Raw genomic sequence first — 21,180 nt, forward strand, 5'->3', positions numbered from 1 at the left:
TGAATTTTACCCACCGATAGCACCGCACCGTCATTTCGGTCGATCCGCGCCCCGGTTACCGTGTACGGCGCCGTTCTATTCACGAGTACCAGACCGGTGCTTAAGCACCTGCCCTCTATGACACGGCTCCATTGATTCTAAAGGAGCCGCGTCATACAGGGGAGAGAATTCCCTCCCACTGGGGGCGGGCCCGATACCCGTGCATAGAACGGCTCCGTACACGGGAACTGGGTCATGGTTCGAATAACGGACCGCGGCACTGGCTTCCCCATGACGGCGCCGTTGTATCGGTGGGTTAAATTCAAGAGGATGTATCTGTTGGTACATCCTCTTTAAGTAGTGATGCTGTGCAGAAGCTAATAATTCTGCCCCCAGTTACTTGCCAGTGACTTAGGCACTCTCTAATCCTATTATTCAGATCCCCACCAATTGCTAAAACTGTGTCTATGTGTGTGTAGGAGGAGGGGGGGGGGCTGCAAATAGTTGCTTATTCCTGCTGTATACATGCACCATGAATTCGTTCTTTCTATAGAAGACAGTCTAGTTCATATGGCCAGAACACACTTAAAGCGACTCTGTACACACAATCTGTCCTCCCAAAACCACTTGTACCTTCGAATAGCTGCTTTTTATCCAAGATCTGTCCCGGGGTCCGTGTAGTAGTCAGTAGTCAGTCGCGCCAGTGGCTGCATCCAGTTACTTGCCAGTGACTTAGGTGTTCTCTGGTCTTGTTATTTGCATTGGTTAACAGGTCCTCTTCTTACCAACATGCCCTCTTCTTGCCAACATTTGAACTTCTATGTGTCCCGTCCTCACCACCCTCTCATACAGTTTCCTTGATTTTTGGAGCACTTATTGGGAGTCTGGAGGAGGACCCTAAACCTCCCTACATCCTGCACTGGCAGAAAGACTTGTGTAAAACCTTCTCTGAAGATGAGCTGAATTTTTTCTACTCACCTACAAAGCGTCTATCTCATGCAGGGTACAGGAACATACTTAGTGTTGAGCAGGTGGTATAGATGCCCAGAGAGGTTACATGCTATATTCCTATCCCTTTCTCCTACATGGTGGGAATGTAATGCAGCCATTGGCTTATACCTCCATACTTGGTGGGAATGCCCCATCATACTCCTTTCTGGGCGTCTGTCTTTCAGCTATATAATAAGGAATATGATTTAAGAGCTGGTTGAACTGATTTGGTTTATCATCTCGGTCTGGTGAAATTCTTCAAATTAGATATTTAATCCATGCCAGATACATACTGGAATAAGGCAGTATCACAATATGATAAAGTGCCAGCACAAAAGGTACAATACGAATATAAAAAAAACTATTGTCAACTTATTGCTGAGTAATGTTTTGTGTGTATAAATGGGAAACCACTAGCAAGGAAATGGGAAATCCAGGAACAGAAACGTTTGAAATAGAAAAAAGAAAACATATTCAATTGTCTCCATTTCCAGCAGCTGCCCTCAGTCTTTGTTCTGTTCGGCTAATTCCTGCGTCCTCGGACTGGGTACCCCTGCAGGAGATGGCCTCTAAGCCAGTCACTAGAGAAAAGGGCCAAGCAGCAATGGTGTAGAGGGCTACGATTGTTAAACAGTGATGCTCATTAATACTTTTTATTGACCTTTAGAAAAAAGAAAAAAATGTCCTCTTCCGTATATTCCAAAAAATGCTGAAATTAAAGATCTAAGGGAAGTAAAGGAGTATTACAGCGGTGACAATGTTACCATGATGTGTAGCGGAGGATATAAGATACAAGGCTCTCAAGTAGTTCGGTGTATTGAAGGAAGTTGGGAACTACCTCCAGTGTGCATCCGTAAGTTTACTTGTATGTGTGTGTGTGTGTGTATATGTGTATATATATATATATATATATATATATATATATATATATATATTGTATTTTTTTATTACTTTTTTCAAATTTAAATATATACTATATTTTGTGATGGTTAATTTAGTATATTTGGGATTAAAGCGGATGTACCATCGTTTTTTACATGAATTATTTGGTGCTGGTAAGGGGGGCCCTTAGTGTGACAAAACCGCACGCTCGATTGTCTGCAGTGGGGAATTCGGATGCAGGCACACATGGGTGCGCTCACATCCGAATTCAGCAGAAATGAAGATCATTCGGCTGGTACTGCAGTACCGGCCAGGATGATCTTCAATAACACTGGCCGTTCTGTGATCTGGCCGGGTCAAAGAATGGCCGCTATTATGCGATGTCTGAACATGGTCTCAATCAGTACATTTATTTCCGACTGCAGATAAAACTAGCTACAACTCCCAATATAAGGCCCTGGTTATAAATCCTATTATCCTGAGCATTATAACAGCAGAGGAATCACTATTCCAAACTATAGTACTGTATGACAGCGTTCCTGTTGGCTTATAAACTTCTTCTGCTCAGGAGCTGTCAGTAAGGATGCCATACTGTAGGGGTAGAGTTGGGAAGCATGCCTGCCTATTGTAACAGAGCCTGGACTCCCGTCATCATGCCTGGAGTCCATGCTCTGTACAGGGTTTCCTACCTAAGAGCAAAAAGCTATTTGCTATAGGGCAACATTGTTCCATGCGCCACCTGGTGGTGAAATGTAAAAAGTAATTGTTAAAACCCAGTGTGTTCCAGGTGTCTTTGATGAAGAAAATTCACTGTGATAGGCTGACGCGTCAACCGGATCATGGTGACAATGGCTACATCTGTATATGCTTCTGTAGCATCTTTAAAGGACAAGTGCCATGAAAAACTTTTTCCCAGTAATTGAAGCACATTACAAAGTTATATAACACTGTAATATGCTTCAATCACCTATCTGCCTCCCTTCCCTGTTTTCCCCCCTCCACCCCCCACCAGGAAGTGTCCTAACTCACACAGACCTCATTACTGCCGTCACCGTCACCAGGCAGCTCCTTCTTGTGAGGATGAGTCATAAGCAGGAGGGCTGCTCTAAGTCCTGTTACAGCAGCCCCCCCTCCGCAGTCCAAGTGATGGCTTGCAGTTGTTCAGCCAATGGGAGCTGAGCAAGCTGAGTCACCTGACAAGGCAGGGGAGGGGGAGGCTAGTGTAACAGGAGAAGGAGCTGAGAGAGCTTGGTGACGGTGACAACAGTAATTAGGTCTGTGTTAGGACACTTCCTGGTGGGGGGTGGAGGGGGGAAAAGACAGGGAAGGGAGGCAGATAGGTGATTGAAGCATATTACAGAGTTATATAACTTTGTAATGTGCTTCAATTACTGGGAAAAAGGTTTTCATGGCACTTGTCCTTTAATTTATACCTGATATCAGAATACCCTTTAAGGAGGGGCATCAAGCACTTCATCCAGCAAAACATATGGTATAGTAGCGATGTGTAGGTGATCAGCTCAAGACACAAGTACATATTGTTTTAACACTATAGGTCAAAAACTGATCTCACTACTTTTTGCTGCAGTCTGCCTGTATCTAACTCTATATTTAGCTCATTTAAAAACATCTGTACTGCCCACTGACATGTTACACTGACTTTATTAAAGTACAGTCCTAAAGTAATGGTAATGTAATATTTGCTTTTTCTTTCATCCAAGAATTAATACCATGCAGGAATGCACCAAGCATAGACAATGGTGACATAACTGAGTCCACCAAAAAAGACGCATATATGACTGATAATGTTGTGACATTCATCTGCAATCCTGGATTTCACCTCAATGGGCTAAATCAATCTACTTGTTCAAATGGACGATGGACGGCACTACCAACATGCAAAGGTAGGAAGATTTATCAAAGGGGTGTAAAGTAAAACCAGCTTAGTTGCCCCTCGCAACCAATCACATTCCACTTTAAATTCTTCAGATTTCTTGGAAAATGAAAGGTGGAATTTGATTGGTTGCTAGGGGCTACTGAGCCAATTGTACTTCACAATAGTTTAATAAATCTTCCCCAAGATGTTTAAAAATGTGATATAATATATGGAGGTATTGTCATAAATGGCATTGGGAAACCCAATATTATAGTTTTGTTAATTATAATTCTAATATTACCATGTTTAGATTTGGGTTAAGCCACGGTTCATATTGGCTTTGTGGCTTCCATTCCACTTATATCCATGACACCATGCTAAATCAATATTGCAACAAATCTGATTATTCATTCATCATAAAAAACACTAATATATAATGGAATTTGTAAGGTTCCGTTGAGATTTAGGCAGTGTATTTATGGCTGTAAATCTTACTGAAAATTACATATTAGACAGTTTCCCATATTAGAGTTCAATGGCTGTAAAGCAGTCTGCTGTTGCATGTTTCTCTTAGGGTGCCCACAGACACATTTTTTGGTGGCATTTTTCTGGCCTCCACAAAAATGCCAGAAAAAAAAAACGCCAATGCTGTGTGTGGTGCCTTTTTATGTTTGTGTGTGTTGTGTGTATCTTTGACATTTTTCAGGTCAGTGTTTGGACCCGAACACGGACTTCATCGATGAAGTCTCTGTTTGGGTGCGAACTCCAACCCGTATGTACCCGTTCCAGAAAGGAAGGGTTTAAGTGACCCCTTTCCTTGCTGGGGCAGGCGCCAGACCTGAAAAACTTAGTTTGATGTCTGCTGGTTGCTGGCTGGGGGGTTAACTTAACTCCTTGGGGGCCAGACTGTGTTCCCTTGGGGTTGGGTGTTTAAAATATGGGCCTGAGAAATCTCAGACTGGAAAGAATACATCACTTCCTACAGGACATACAGCAGCTGTAAGTACTAAAGGAGATTTCACATTTGACCATATTTTGTGCCAGTCACATGTTGGATATACAGTCTGTAAGGTTGTTGTATATCACAGACTGAACTTTCTGGGACTCCCTGCATCATAATTTTATAATACAGTGAGTTCCAGTACAGTTACAGCACTACACTATTGCTTCCTGCTCTGCTACATGAAAATACACACACACACACAAACACAAAGCTTCGCTACATAGACATAGCCACACAGTGGGTATAACACACACAGGATAACTTCATCAATATACACATGTCTGCAACATCACCATACACAAACAGCTCTGATAAGCGATGAGACCCACAAACACAGCTCTGCTATATAAACATATATACACACTCACTATTTTAATAGCTAGTCCCTACCTACACCGTATCTGAAGTGTACATTCCTCCCAATCATGGGAAGGAGCTATCAGTCGCTGCACAGTTCACTCAGCAGTCGAGCACAGCACTGTATCAGTTCTTCGCCCGGACATAAAGGAAGCAGTCAGGGTGATCTGACACTTGTCGGGCCGTCCTGTCTCCAAAATGTAAGACTCAGGCGCTTTTTAACAAGATATTTTCCTGCTAAAAAGTGTGTCTTATAAAAAAAAAATGGTTCTTTGATCCTGGAATTTTACAAAGTCTTTAGAAGGCCGGCTACAATGAAGGGTTTCAAACAAAGGGTTTCAAACCAACAGATATACTTTTATTTTTTGTTTTGTTTTTTTAGAAAACCCATGTACTGAGCCTCCAAAAGTTAAATATGCAACTGCCTTAGAAACAACAAAAACCTTCAACCATGGCGAACAAGCTAAATATGAATGTGAAAAGGGCTTCCGGTTTTCTGGAGACATTTCAACAGCAAGTTGCGTAAGGGGAAGATGGATGAACCCTCCAGAATGTGTTAGTAAGTATTCCTGTTGTATGAACTTCTTATAATATGACACTAAAGATTAGAGTGAAATATAAATAAAATATGGCAGTAAAATCAGTATAAGACACAACCATTCCAGTGCCTAGAAAAATACCCAGAGAGGCTATGTTCACACTGTGTGAAAAAAGAGAAGAGGTGTCCGCTTTAAAAAAAATTATAAGAAGAATAAAATAACATCCGTTATTACCAAGTGTACATAGTGTATTGAATAACGAACATTGTTTGCGTGGACATCAAAAGTTAATGTTCATGACAATTATTTGCGGATGTTATTTTGCAAACAAATGACTTTTTTTTTATGCACAAGCCAAAAAGACAGATATGGCAGCACATCGCACCCATGATTGACACGAAAGCTTGTTCAGCTACATTAAAAACCAACATCAGAAGTTAGTATATAATTTAATCAAACCATATTTCCTCATGTACCAACGTGCAGGTCTCTGATAAACATGAGTCCCTAACCAAAAAACATCACTGTGCCGGACAGTGAACACAATCCCCATAAAGTGTGCGCAAGCAGAGAAGGGGGGGCCATGGAATGGCCTGCAGCCCCAATGTCACAGGACCAAACCCCAAAAGGCCCCCCCGAACCCTGCAGGCACCGCCGGCAGAGAGAGTGGGCACCAAACAACACAAGTGTGAACAAGCTCTTATCTCTCACCATTACTCCTGCAGGTAGAATGGGAGAATCAAAGGAGGTACTTACCATATGTACACAGGTGCTTCCTGCTAATTTGGATCACATGGGTCTTACAAAGGAGGAGTGCCAGCCAAAATTTAAAAAAGGGACAGAATACATAAAATATGCACAAGCCAAAAAGACAGAAATGGCTGCACATAGCACCCATGGTTGACACAAAAGCTTTCTCTCCATGTCGTATTTTACTTTTCTCCCTTTTCTGAGCGGTTGGCACTCCCCTTTGTAAGATCCATATGACCCAAATTAGCAGGAGGCACCTGTGCACACATGTTAAGTACCTCCTATCTTTCTCATTCTACCTGCAGGAGCTATGGTGAGTACAAGATCATATTCTCACTGGTGTTGTTTGGCGGCAGCTTTCTCCGCCGGTGGTGCCTGCTGGGTTTTAAGGGGGCACTTGGGGATTGGTCCTGTGACATTGGGGTTGCAGGGCCATTCTATGGCCTCCCTTCCCTGCTTGTGCACGCTTTGCGGGGTTGGCGGTCACTGACCGACACAGTGTGGAGTAAGTGTAGGGACCCATGTGAACCAGGAGACCGGCACGTGGTACATGGGGCAATATGGTTTGATCAAATTATATACCAACATCCTGGCGTTGGTTTTTAAATATAGCCGAGTGGCATTAGTGTCAGCCATAGGTGTGATGTGCAACAGCTCCTTACTCTCCATGTCGTGACTTTTTTTTTGTTGTTCACACACATTTTTTTCACCATCCTTTCACCTTCCACCTTTACTACTTAATTCAATGGACCTTCAAAAAAAGAACCACATCCAAATTATAATTGAACGGCCAACATTTAATGCAAATAACGGCCGTTATTTTATAACAACGACCTCTATTCGTATAATAATGGCTATTTTTATAAAATAACAGGGTTTTTTTTACCAGTAAATACCGGCCATCCAATAAAAATGGCTGTTATTTTGACGATGTGTGAAGATAGCCTATAAGCGACAAATAGATGAACACATGGGGGGATTGTATCTTCTGCACAGGTGTTCTGCTCCTTACAGTATGCAGCATCAGTGTCTAGATAGCTGCTTACAGTCTGGCACACAAAGGGTTAAGTGATGATGCATTGCCATACAGAAGTTAGGGGGTTAATTAGGAATGCATTGCATCCCCACTTAACCCCCTGGAAGCCAGACTGGTCTCACACTGCACCTGTTAAAGAACCCCCTTCCTTGTTGGGATGAGCACAGTGCTGGGGTGGGCAGTCTCTCATACTCACCACCAGACATCTTTCTTCACCAGGTCCGACTTACTTGATGTGTGCTGGGTTCTGGTTTACAGCTGCAGCTGCTAATTGGCTGAGCAAAAACTGCAGGAGTCACTGCTTAGCCAATCAGCGCCTGCAGCGGTGTCCCGCATAGAAGGGGGGATAGCACCGCTACTCCTCACTGTGTTGTATACACAGTGTACTTTATTGATTACGAAAGAGATGGACATACAGCACGGTAAGGCGTGATGGTGCTGCGGCTCAGGGAATAATAGGCTTTTTAAAATCTGTTTGACACTTTATGGCCCAAATAAAGGTGTTTTTTTTAAAAGATTAAAAACACAGGCAACAAAGGTCTAAACTAAACCCTTGCTTCTCAAAACATTAGAGCCAAATTCACCAACCCACCCCTTCCACACCCCTCGTGTGAAATGATCTTCTAATCTGCAGCAGCCAAGTCAATGAGGCATGGCCTAGAGCATCCATGCCCTAGGTCTGCAACGCCCCTCCCTCCTCCCCCACGCCTCCTCGTCATTAAAGGGGTACTCCGGCTCTGATATAAAAAAAAAGGATCAATCAATCATAAACATAGTTTTTACACTTACCATCCCTCCAGAGTCTGTCTCCGTTTGAATTTCCCGCTGTTTGCAGGTCCCTGAAGCTCCAGTTGGTGGCTTATTTTTTTCTGTACTTCCTGGTTTGGGCTTTCCCATGGTGCACTTTGTCTCCTGTGATGTCTAACTGATGCTGTAAAACTTAGATGGCTTACATCTTGCTCAGCCAATCAGAGCTGAGCAACCTGTGTCATCTGACAAAGGGAGGCTAGCTTAGCAGGGCTTAGACGCGACCCCCTCTTGATGATGTCATTGTCACAAAATGGCTGCCACAGAACAGCCTGGGGTCAACAGTCATTAGGTAATAATGAGTTTACCTCACTTCCTGGTAGGGGATTGGGGGAGGGAAGGGAAAGGGGCACATAGGTGATTGAATTACTGGGAAAAAGCTTTTCGCTGGAGTACCCCTTTAAAGCGACTCCACAATCCGACCCCCCCCCCCCCAAACCGCTTGTACCTTCAGATAGCTGCTTTTAATCCAAGATCTGTCCTGCGGTCTGTTTGGCAGGTGATGCAGTTGTTGTGCTAAAAAACTACTTTAACCCCTTAAGGTCAAAGCCAATTTTCGTTTTTGCACTTTTGCTTTTTCCACTTTATGTTTAAAAGGCCATAACGCTTGCATTTTTTCACATAGAGACCCATATGAGCCCTTATTTTTTGCGAAACCAATTGTACTTTGCAATGACAGGCATTATTTTTCCATAACATATGCTGCGAAACCGGAAAAAAATCATTTGCGCTGTAAAATTGAAAAAAAAAGGAATTTGTTTTGATTTCAGCGAGTTTTGCATTTACGCCGTTCGCCCTGGGGTAAAATTGACTTGTTATGCATGTTCCACAAGTCGTTACGATTACAATGATATGTAACATGTATAACTTTCATTGTATCTGATGGCCTGTAAAAAATTCAAACCATTGTTAACAAATATACAAACAAGAAAGAAAAACAGGCAGCCGGCACTTACTTTGCTTTGCACCAGTAAAAAGTTCAGAGATAGTCAGCTGTATGAGTAATCAGCAGTGGGTGGTGCACATGTGGCAGCTAGGCAAGGTAAAACAATCTGAACAAGTACTAAAGAAAAAATGAAGCCGCGGCAACTCACCAGTCTGCAGAAAAACGTTTCTTCTTTATTGTAGGTACATAATAGTACAAGAAGACATCACAGAGGGGTCAGATTGATGGTCCCCCCCCCCCCCCCCCTGTGATGTCTTCTTGTACTATTATGTACCTACAATAGTACTTGTTCAGATTGTTAACAAATATATGTTCCTTAAAATCGCTCTATTCCCAGGCTTATAGCGCTTTTATCATTTGGGCTATGGGGCAGTGTGATGTTTCATTTTTTGTGCCATGATGCGTTCTTTCTATGGGTACCTTGACTTTTTGATCACTTTTTATTAAATTTTTTCTGTATTTGATGTGACCAAAAATGCACAATTTTGCACTTTGGAATTTTTTTGCACTTACGCCGTTTACCGTGCGAGATCAGGAATGTAATAAATTAATAGTTCAGGCGATTATGCGCGTGGCAATACTAAATATGTTTATTTATTTATATTTATAAAATGGGAAAAGGGGGATGATTTGGACTTTTAATAAGGGAGGGGATTTTTTATTAATAATTACTTAATAATTTTATTAATAATTAATTACTTTTATTTTTACAGTAACTAGAAGCTCCCCTGGGGGACTTGCATATACACAGCACTGATCCCCCTGGGGGACTTGTATATACACAGCAAAGATCGATCAGATCGGGGATAGATTGCTATGGCCTGCTGCAGGCCATAGCAATCTATTGCCGAGCCGGGATCAGCTGCAACAGCTGGAGAACAGAGGTCAGAGGTTATCAGAGCAGTGAAGCAGAGATCTCCTTGTCTTGTGCTGTTTAACTTTTTTTTTTTTGTGCAGCATGTAAGTGGAAGGGTTAAGCAGAAGGACACAGGACGACTCTAATCTTCCCAGTGCAACCTCGGGCCCCCTTCCCCTATGTCACCATAGCAGCTGCCTAGCCTGCCTCCATGCAATGGTAGCTATGCCACTGACGGCGTATCTTGGCGTACAACGCACAAAGTGCTTATTCAAACTATACACTCACTGACTGTTCTTCTACCCTATTCAATCTGATAAATAGTACTGAGTGTGTACAGAGCAAACAAGCTATGTCACAAAGCTGATAAAGAGCAAATAAACCATGCGGTTGTGACCAAAGATTTGTTACTTTTGCAATTGATCAAAATAATTTGCTGTATCTTTTGCCACTTCATTGTTACAAATTAGCCTTATGAAACTATGATGCATGCGCACTGTTTAGACAAGTGATGAATAGGTGAAATCCCGGGGGTGTTCATAGTAACAAGGAGGGTGGGGAGGAAGAAAGGAGAGGCGTGTCAGGCCTAGGGCATAGATGCTGTAGGCCATGCCACATTGACTCGGTTGGTGCAGATTAAAAGATATTTTTACCCTAACTAAGGCACCAGGCACATTTTAAAAGACAAAGTCAGGGAGACTTTACTCCCAACAAAGTGATGGTAACAGCATTTTAGGGGTGGGTGGGTTGGTGAATACAGTATAGCTTTAATAACCAATGTGATATATTGTGTTCTAAACTATTCAAAGCAAAACTGTTTGTTTATTTATTTATTATTAGTAAACTCTTCTGAACAGCTGTAGATAATTACACATTTTGACCGTGTCATATGTCTGTTTACCTAAATATTTCTTTTTCATTTTTTATTTTAGCCACCAGCTGTTCACGTCCGCCTTCGGTTCCTAATTCCACCTTTCAGTCTAAAAGAATTAAAGCCAATTATGCATCTGGTGAAAAAGTTACCTATGTGTGTAACGCTGGGTTCTCCACTGAAAGATCTTTGACAGGAGAAGCCGAATGTGAGAACACAAATTGGATCAATCTACCAGTGTGTAGACGTGAGTAGAATTTCAGACCTCATTAAGTAACTGTCTCGTTTATCCTCTCTCTTTTCTTTTCTTTTTCTTTTTTTTTTCAAATTAAAATTTTTTTATATTAAATAAACATGCACATTTTTATCTTTTTCAAAAACCATAGTGTGATGTGTGACAAAGTATTATGCCCATGCTCCCGCAGTGGTTGCTTGTGCTCTGCTGCAACGATGGGAGGGGTTACCATGGCTGCCCATCCGACTAAGGCCAGGCAGTGAATATGTAAAAGAGGTTTCTTGTCTCTGTCAGGCCTCAGTGCAATGTGCTATGGCCAGCTTATTAGGAAAGTAAGAACACGGGGCAATCACAAACAACGTTGGGAGATTGTGTATTCACTGCCCTTCACTCACATTTTTTATTACTCTTAATTTTTTGGTGATTTCTAGCTTGATCTTCGTTACCTCTGCTTTTGGTTTGTGACTTGATATTGCATGATCTCCTGTGCGGACCCTGGTGTAACTCCAATATTGTTACTGATTTCGTCTCTGCCAAAACTGATTACAAAGTCCTTGTATTTCTAATGTTGCCCTATCTGTGACTGACAGGTTTTGACCTGGACCGATGGTTTTGTTTTATTCCCTGACAGGCCCTGCACCTAGATTAGGGGCAGTTGCTTAGTTGAGGATTACTGTATAGGGAAGAAAACAACAGTTTTTTTTTTTTTTGTCTCTAACATCCCTTTCAGACTTGCCAGTAAATCTGGGGTTGGGGTGGTGGTATTGGTCAGGTCTGGTATGGCGGTGTTATCCAGTCACAGTTTGGTGGTATTGGTCAGGTCTGGTATGGCGGTGTTATCCAGTCACAGTATGGTGGTATTGGTCAGGTCTGGTTTGGCGGTGTTATCCAGTCACAGTATGGTGGTATTGGTCAGGTCTGGTTTGGCGGTGTTAACCAGTCACAGTATGGTGGTGTTGGTAAGGTCTGGTATGGCGGTGTTATCCAGTCACAGTATGGTGGTATTGGTCAGGTCTGGTGTGGCGGTATAATCCAGTCACAGTATGGGGGTATTGGTCAGGTCTGGTATGATGGTGTTATCCAGTCACAGTATGGTGGTATTGGTCAGGTCTGGTGTGGTGGTGTTAAATGTGACGAGTTGAGAATTCCTTCAGGCATTATGCAGGCTGCTCTAATCATTAATTATCAGGATTATTGGCGATAAAAATCATGATGCTAATTGGTGAGTGAAGATGGGGCGTCTTCAGGTTTAGTTGCTAGGGCAGCAGCAGCTTAATACGACCCTGGTAACAGGGAGTGACTCCCTTAAAATTTAGAAGACAAAGCTGCTTGCAACAATGGCTGATAGGGTTGATAGGAGGGGACATCTATTTTCCTGAGTAGTGATCGTCCTATAGACAAGCAGTGTATACACTACCCATATACATAGTGACTGTCAGGTTTGCAAACTTTTGTAAAGTACCTTGCAACCTTTAAGCTTAATGGTGGACCCAGGCTCTATTGTGCATGCCAAACAACCGTTTTCCCTGATCCAGGTATGATTTTAACAACATGTTTGCAGAACTGGCTTGGGCAGAAAGGTGACGTTACCACACATCAGTTGTCCTATATTGTAAGCCCAGAAATCTGCTTCACGTTTCAAACTGCTTATACTGTGAGATAGCTGTTAGTTAAAGGGGACACATGTTACCCTTCATATGGGATTCTGTCCTTCCAGCATGTAGAAAATGTTTATCCTATAGTACAAAGAGTGAAAGAGCCTTTCCTGAGCTACTGAAGTGCAGCAAGCTGTTATAAATCCATAAAGCGACTCTGTACCCACAATCTGACCCCCTCCCCCCCCCCAAAACCACTTGTACCATCAGATAGCTGCTTTTAATCCAAGATCTGTCCTGGGGTCCATTCGGCAGGTGATGCAGTTATTGTCCTAAAAAGCAACTTTTAAACTGGCAGCCCTGTGCCAAACTGCCCTGGCCTAGAGTATCTGTGCCCTAACTTTGCACCATCCCTTCGTCCCTCCTCCTCACCCTCTTCATCACACTTTTCTACTGTCTGAACATTGCACAGGTGCCTTAACGATCCAGCCCATGTGCCATGCCGACACAGGTGATGAATAGAGATGAGCAAATTTGCCGAAGTTTGGGTTCGTCTGAACCTGAACTATCGGCTTCTGATTCCTGCTGTCTGCAGCCTCTGTGAATAGGGTGGATACAGCCTTAGGCTGGGTTCACACTATGTATATTTCAGGCAGTATTTGGTCCTCATGTCAGGTCCTCATAGGAACCAAAACCAGGAGTGGATTGAAAACACAGAAAGGCTATGTTCACATAATGTTGTAACTGAGTGGATGGCCGCCATATAACGGTAAATAACGGCCATTATTTCAATACAACAGCCGTTGTTTTAAAATAACAGCAAATATTTGCCATTAAATGGCGGCCATCCACTCAATTTCAACATAGTGTGAACAGAGCCTTTCTGTGTTTTCAATCCACTCCTTGTTTTGGTTGCTATACAGCCTCAAATATACAGCCTCAAATATACGTAGTGTGAACATAGCCTTACGGACCGCCTGGAAAACTGGGATATAGACATTGGCCATAGTTCACGGAGGCTGCAGACAGCGGGAATCAGAAGCCAATAGTTCAGGTTCAGACGAACCCGAACTTCGGCAAATTCGCTCATCTCTAGTGATGAATAGTAGAAAATCTGCCTGGAGCATTCCTAATGATGATGAGGGCGGGGAGGAGGAACAGAGAGGGTGTGCCAGCCTAATGCACACACACTCTAGGACACGGCAGTTTGACAAAGGGCTGCCAGTTTAAAAGTTGTTTTTTAGGACAATAACTGCATCACCTGCCGAACGGACCCCAGGAAAGATCTTGGATTAAAAGCAGCTACCTGAAGGTACAAGAGGTTTGGGGTAGTCAGATTGTGGGTAAAGAGTCGCTTTAATCCCCAGCAAGGTGAATATATGTACAGGGGTGCTGTGGGGGTTCTAATAAAAAAACAAAACAGAACGCCAGTCACAGATGACAGCAGCTGGCAACCCTGGGCATAGACTGGGCTCAGCTACTAAGATCACTCCATACACAGGGCATATGTGCTGTAAATACAGGGTAGATTGTATATATACACGTGTGTGTGTGTGTGTGTGTGTGTGTGTATCTATATATATACACACACCTCTCTAGCAGATGTCACATCCCAGGCACTGTGGAGGGGTCAGGAGATCAGGCTGTATGGGAGGGGGCAGGGCACATACAGCTTCCTGTCATACCTGCGGTGTCTGCTCTGCTGTGGTGCTGGGCCTCCCTCCCCCTTCCTTTCTGCTCTGACACAGACAGCCAGCATAGGAGACCAATTCTTCCTTTTCTATCCTCTCAGGCCAGATAGCCACCGGGCTGTCAATCACTGAGCTAGGGAGAGGGGGTCTGAGGAGGAGACAGAGGGGCCTGAGGAGGCAGGGGTGCCTGGTGCTGTGCCTGCAGACCGGATGAAAGTGGAAAGGTAACCAGAGATCTTGCCACTTGCAGAGTGAAAGTGAGGGATTGTGCCGCCCCCTAGTGGAGTAAAGAATCTGTCACCTGAGGCAGAAAGCTCATTCTGCCTCATGGCAGAAGCAGCCCTGAACATATATTCTTATTCTATACTTATTTTATGTATGCACACATTATTTGATGGCGTAGATTTGAAGTCGCAGATTCTAAGCAAATCTGCGCCATTAACTCTGCAGCAGATCCTGTACGTGTGACTGCACCTCTTAAAGTCCTGGCGGACGGATGGAGGTTGTCACTCAGGATTTTACGGTACATGGCTCCATCCATTGTTCCATTAATATGGTGAAGTAGTCCTGTGTAAAGAAACACCCCCAAAACATAATGTTTCCATCTCCATGCTTGACAGAGGTGACATGTTCTTTAGGTCATAGGCAGCATTTTTTTTCTTCAAACACTGCAAGTTGAGTTAATACCGAAAAGCTTAATTTTTCTCTCATCTGACCACAGCACCTTTTCCCAATCACTCTCAGAATCATCTAGGTGTTCATTGGCAAACTTCAGATATATTTCCACATGTGCCGTCTTGAGCAGGGGGACTTTCCAGGCACTACAGCATCTTATACCATTACAGTTTTAAATGCTACCAATGTTTTTTCTTGGTGACAGTGGTCTTAGCTGCCTTGAAATCCTTGCGGCTGCTATTCACTGAATAGCGGCCGCAGAAAACCCTGTCAGTTCACACAATTGAGCAAGCGGCTCCGGTATACAGGAACCCAAGTATACAGGACCTCCACCAGGACCTCCTCCAGTATACAGGAACCACAGGTATACAGGACCCCAAAACTATACATTACAGGTATACTGGACTTCCCCCAACTATACAGTACAGGTATACAGGACCCCAAAACTATACACCACAGGTATACAGGACCTCAACCAACTATATACTACAGGTATACTGGACCTCAAAACTATACACTACAGGTATACAGGACCTCCACCAACTATATACTACAGGTATACAGGACCTCCACCAACTATATACTTCAGGTATATAGGTCCCAAAAACTATACACTACAGGTGTACAGGACCTCCACCAACTATACAGTACAGGTATACATGACCCCAAAACTCTACACTGCAGGTATAGAAGATAAAGTACAGGTATACAGGGCCTCCACCAACTATGTACTGCAGGTATACAGAACCCCCTGAATTATACACTACAGGTATACATGACCTCCACCAACTATATAATCCAGGTATACAGGACCCCCCAAACTATACAATACAGGTATACAGGACCTCCACCAACTAAACACTCGAGGTATACCGCACCCCCCCCCCAAACTATACACAACGGGTATACAGGATCTCCACCAACTATACACTACAGATATAGAGGACCCCCCAACTCTACACTACAGGTATACAGGACCCGCTCAACTCTACACTACAGGTATACAGGACCTCCACCAACAATAAACTACATGTATACAGGACCCCCAAACTATATACTACAGGTATACAGGACCCCTCAAACTATACACTACAGGTATACAGGACACCTTGAACTAGGCTGTATATAACAGTGCCAATGTTGTATATAACCTGGCTCTGTATAAAGTCTTATCACAAGACATCTCAGTTTGGTTTATTTCTAATGTGCATAAGCTACAATTTACATAAACAGTGCAGAAATGTTGGGGTATATAGTGTATATAGGGATATATAGGGCTCCTGACGATTTCCCTTAAGCAAAAAAAAAAAAAAATCTACACTGACACTTTATACCCGGGCAAGGGATCAAATAATTATTTCCTTCATTATAGTCAGTGTCACCTGGTAGTCCCTCTTCCCTCACATTTAGACATTGACCCCTGGTAGTAAGCCCCTCTTCCCTCACATATAGGCATTGTCTCCTGGTAGTAAACCTCTCTCCCCTCACATATAGCACATATAGCAAGAGTCACCTGGTAGTAAGCCTGTCTCCCCCCACATATAGACATTGTCCCCTGGTAGTAAGCCCCTCTCCCCCATATAAGAATTGTCTCCTAGTAGAAAGCCCCTCACTTATAGGCATTTTCTCCTGTTAGTAAGCCCCTCTCCCCCCATATAGACATTGTCTCCTGGTAGTAAGCCCCTCTCCCCTTACATAAAGGCATTATCCCTTGGCAGTAAACCCCTTTCCACCCATATATAGAAATTGTCTCCTGGTAGTAAGCCCTTCTACCCTTACATATAGGGTTTGTCTCCTAGTAGTAAGCCTCTCTCCACCCACATATAGACACAATCCCCTGGTAGTAAGCCCTCTCCCCTCACATATAGGCATTGTTTTCTGGCAGTAAATAAAAATGAGCGAACCTGCCGGATTTCTGGTTCGTACGAACCAGAAATCTCGGCATCTGGCTCCCGCTGTCTGCCGGCTCCGTGCAGCGGGTAGATTAAGCGTAAGGAATGCCTAGAAAACTGGGATACAGCCTATGGCTGAACAGATCAGTGTATTACTTACATAATTTCGATCAGCCGTTCTCCTAATATGCAGTAGAATAGGATTATTGCCACACCCCGCCCTCCAGCTGTTGATTGACAGTTGACTGCCAATACACAGCATGGATAAAAAACATCATTCTGTTCAGCTTCTCTGTCACAAGTGTATGCTATCCTTAGATAGGACACAATAAAATTACTGACAGAGTCTCTTTAATGGAGTGTACATTGCAGATACCTTCAAATTTATGTTCTCTTGTAAAGTAAATTTAATTCAGTCAGAGGCAGAACCCCTTTAAAGCATCTTCTGACATGCTATAAGCAATGATCAGTTGGGGTCTGGCTGTTGACGGCTACACCGACCATTTGAACAAAGGAGCAGAAAACCCTGAGACTTTAAGCTAAATTACGGGGCAGTAAAAAGAAAACAAAGATATATATTTTTTTTGTTATGCAAATATTATATTTAATTCGTTTTACTTATCCTTTTTCAGAAATCGGTGCGCGGTGTGGTCCACCACCAGTTGTACAATACGGAGACACCTTAACCTTTAGCAAAGATTCCTATAAATCTGGAGACTCTGTGCAATATAAATGCCCAGAATATTATAAAATGAATGGCAGCAGTATTGTGAGATGTCAGAATGGCGTCTGGGATGAAGCACCAGTTTGTTTAGGTATGTCCATTATACTTTATTACAGTGTGCATACAAATGACATAATCTACTATCCTGAAGAGTGACAGTGCCCAATACAACACTATGGGCAAGAAAAAGAAAGTGTGAGGGGGGCCTTATGAGATGGAACAATAGGCTTTTTCAGACTCACCATCAGACAACTTCATGCTTCACCACAGTGAGCTTGATGTGGGCTGGGCTCTGACTTTTCAAATGTCATACACACACCCCATAAGGCTGATGTCTGGTGTTTCAGGGGAAGCAAGAGCTGACCGGTCAGTTCAGTGTTTGCTTCCCCCTTATTCCCCGCTCGCTGCCTGTGCTACTTATATGCACAGACAGTCAACGGGGAGCATTGGGATGGGCCGCCCAAACAATCTCGTCTACATCGGAGACCTCCTGCTCCAGATGCTGATAGAAAAGTACTATACTGTATACTCTTTACATGTTGCTGTTACAATCTGACTGCACCATGTAACGGGTTAATCTAGCAGAAACTGAGGTTTCTTTGTAGTGTAGACAGGCAGTGTTTAGAGCAGACAGCAGACAAATGGACATGTAGGATACTTCACAATAACAGAGCACTGGATTCAAAGCTGCCTTATTACTTGGCCCAGAATCTAGGGTCCTTTATAAAACTCAGGTTTTGTGCCAGCAGCACATCAAGAAACCAGTTATTCACACATATGCACAAGCCCTAGCACAGCAGCACAATGCAGTGGGGCACAGGAGGAAGAAAATCAATGTTACAGTAGGTAATATTTAAGTGGGCTGACATGAAGGGGTGAATTGAGCAGGCTCAGTAGCTGAGACCATTCCATAGATATTGAAAGTTGGTTTTTAGCGATGTAAATAAATACTAAAAATAAATAAATAAATTACAAAAAAAAAAGTTAAAAAAAAAAAAAAAACACTCCCACAATAAAAGTTGAAATTACCCACCTTTTTTCCATTTTTCAAATAAACAATTGTAAACCAAAATAAAAATAAACATATTTGGCATTTATGCATGCGGAATTGTGCAAACTTTTAAAAATACACTATTATTAATCCCACATAGTAAATCGTATAAATGGAAAATTATAATAAATACTAAAATTGCTTATTTTGGTTGCAACATTCATCAGAAAAAAAGTTCTTAAAAAGAAATTGAAAAGTCCCATCAAAACAAAAGTAGTAGTACTAAAAACTATAAATCATGGCGGAAAAAAAAATCCTAATACAGCCCTGTTGATGGAAAAATAAAAAACAAATACTGTATAGGGGGTTTTAAGCATGTTAATTTTGAAGAAAAGGTCATTTTTTTTTTATAAACTACTAAAATAAAACAAACTATATAAATTGGCTATCACTGTAATCCCACTGACCCACAGAATACAGATAACCAGTCACTTTTACTGCAACTTGCATGGTGTAAGAACAAAATTGCCCAAAGTTTGCTAAATTGCTGTTTGTTTGTTTGTTTGTTTGTTTGTTTCAATTGAATCCCACATGTATTTTTTTCTGTTTTTCTGTACCTTATATTGCAAAATGAAAGAGGTCTTGAGAAAGTAAAATTTGTCTCACAAAAAATAAGCCATCATATGGCTCTGTATGTATAAAAATCAAGGAGTTATGGGTGTTAGAAGGTAAGGAGGAAAAAAATTTAAAAAGTTACATTAAACCTGGACCTGAAAGGGTTAATCAGGGTTAATAGTCTTAGGGTCCATTTAAACAGAAAGATTATTTGACGGATTTTCTGCCAAAGATTTAAAGCCAAAGCCAGGACTGGATTTGAAAAGAGGAGAAATCTCAGTCTTTCCTTTATGACCTGATCTCTGTTTATAGTCTGTTTCTGGCTTTGGCTTGAAATCTTTCACTTTGTACCATAAATAAAATTACTGTATATATTTTGTTCCTAGACTAATGAGTTGGTTTGATTGTTGAGTGCCATCCGCCTTTTTTATGGTATGCTTTTTGCTTTGCTATATAATCTGGCTTCAAATCTTTGTGTGTAAATGGACCCTTACTCATTATTTTGCATGTCATATGGTATTACTGATAATGAACCGATTGGCTAATTGTAATTCTGCTGCATGAAATAATGGAGTTAAAATGCCCACTTTATGGTTCCAGAGCCGTGTACTGCAAGGGAAAGGGACATGGAAGAAAATAATATACAGCTAAAGTGGATACCTAATAGAAAGCTTTATAGTGAACATGATGACTCCATGGAATTTCAGTGTAAATATGGATATGAAGCTCCTTCTGGCACTGCAATGAGAAGTTATTGTCTACGAGGGAAGCTAAGTTATCCAAAATGCTTCAAGAGAGGTAAGTGCCCAAACCAGGTGTCTGCACAGAGCGATCCTGTTTATTAATACTTCCACCGGGAAATTGCTAAAATAGATTCCTCACTAGCATTCTGCTCTTTCCTTAATTTACATATAGTTCAATGTTTTTTCTATCCACATCACATTTACTCCTTTATTAAATATTACAGTCTCTATATTTATAAATTTCCCTAGAGTTCTACTAATGTGGGTGAATAAATAAACAAATAAATTAATAAAACCACTTTATATACCTTGGATTAAGAGCATAATTCGTTCCAGGACCATGCTTGTAATCCTTAAAGCGTAACTGTCATTTCAGGGTCATTTTTCTGAAAACATTAAATATCAACAGTACAAGCGATTTTAAGAAACTCTGTAATAGGTTTTATGTACTAAAAGAGTTTCCTTCTGTACTGAAAAAGCAATCTCCCAGCCTCCCCCCTCACATCAGAAGAAGCAGGATTTCTGTGTCCATTATGTGGCTATGGAGAGGGGAGGGGCTGAGAGGAGTTACTGAGCACAGAGGATTTCTGCACAGCACAAAACCCTGCAATCTTCTCTCAGTATGTTTATAGATAAGCACTGACCTTTCTGACCCCTGAATCCAGCGTTTTAGGTGCCCAGAGAGTCTACAAACAGCTGACCTTCTTGTCACCTCTTCCTGCTCCTTCATTTCCCTCGGCCCCTCCCCACTTCATAGGCTTACAATGGAGAGAGCAGAACCCATCTTCACTGGCTTCTCTGTAATGAAGACGTGTTTGCCTGATAATGCACAGATAAGAAGTCAGGGGGGGAGGCTGGGAAATTGCTTCTTGAGTACAGAAGGAGGCTTTTTTGGCTGATGAAACCTATTACAGAGTTTCTTAAAATCGCTTATACTACTGTTTTCTGCAATAATAAAAAAAAAAACATGACAGTAAGGACATAGGACGTATGCGTACGTCATATGTCCTCACTTGCACTTCAAAGCGGGGCCGCGCGGCGATCTCGGGTGCCGCGAGTAGCCCGGGACCGCTGCTATTAGCGGGCACGGTCTGATCGCCGTGCCCGCTAATTAGCTAATCGGAGGC

The 21,180-nt window shown here is 42.3% G+C and overlaps 1 protein-coding gene across 4 annotated transcripts in view; it reads left to right on the forward strand.

The window, feature by feature from the left end:
- The window catches only part of CFH (complement factor H), a 142,836-nt gene that overhangs the window by 106,357 nt on the left and 15,299 nt on the right, over positions 1-21,180 (forward strand). For all 4 annotated transcript variants that reach the window (XM_069967462.1, XM_069967465.1, XM_069967464.1 and 1 more), the window contains 6 exons: positions 1,637-1,822; positions 3,573-3,755; positions 5,470-5,646; positions 10,954-11,139; positions 17,613-17,795; positions 19,911-20,108. In XM_069967462.1, the coding sequence (XP_069823563.1) occupies positions 1,637-1,822; positions 3,573-3,755; positions 5,470-5,646; positions 10,954-11,139; positions 17,613-17,795; positions 19,911-20,108 (1,113 nt within the window). The remainder of the gene's footprint in view (positions 1-1,636; positions 1,823-3,572; positions 3,756-5,469; positions 5,647-10,953; positions 11,140-17,612; positions 17,796-19,910; positions 20,109-21,180) is intronic.

The sequence above is a fragment of the Dendropsophus ebraccatus genome, chromosome 4, assembly GCF_027789765.1.
Source record: "Dendropsophus ebraccatus isolate aDenEbr1 chromosome 4, aDenEbr1.pat, whole genome shotgun sequence".
Classification (NCBI taxonomy): Eukaryota; Metazoa; Chordata; class Amphibia; order Anura; family Hylidae; genus Dendropsophus; species Dendropsophus ebraccatus.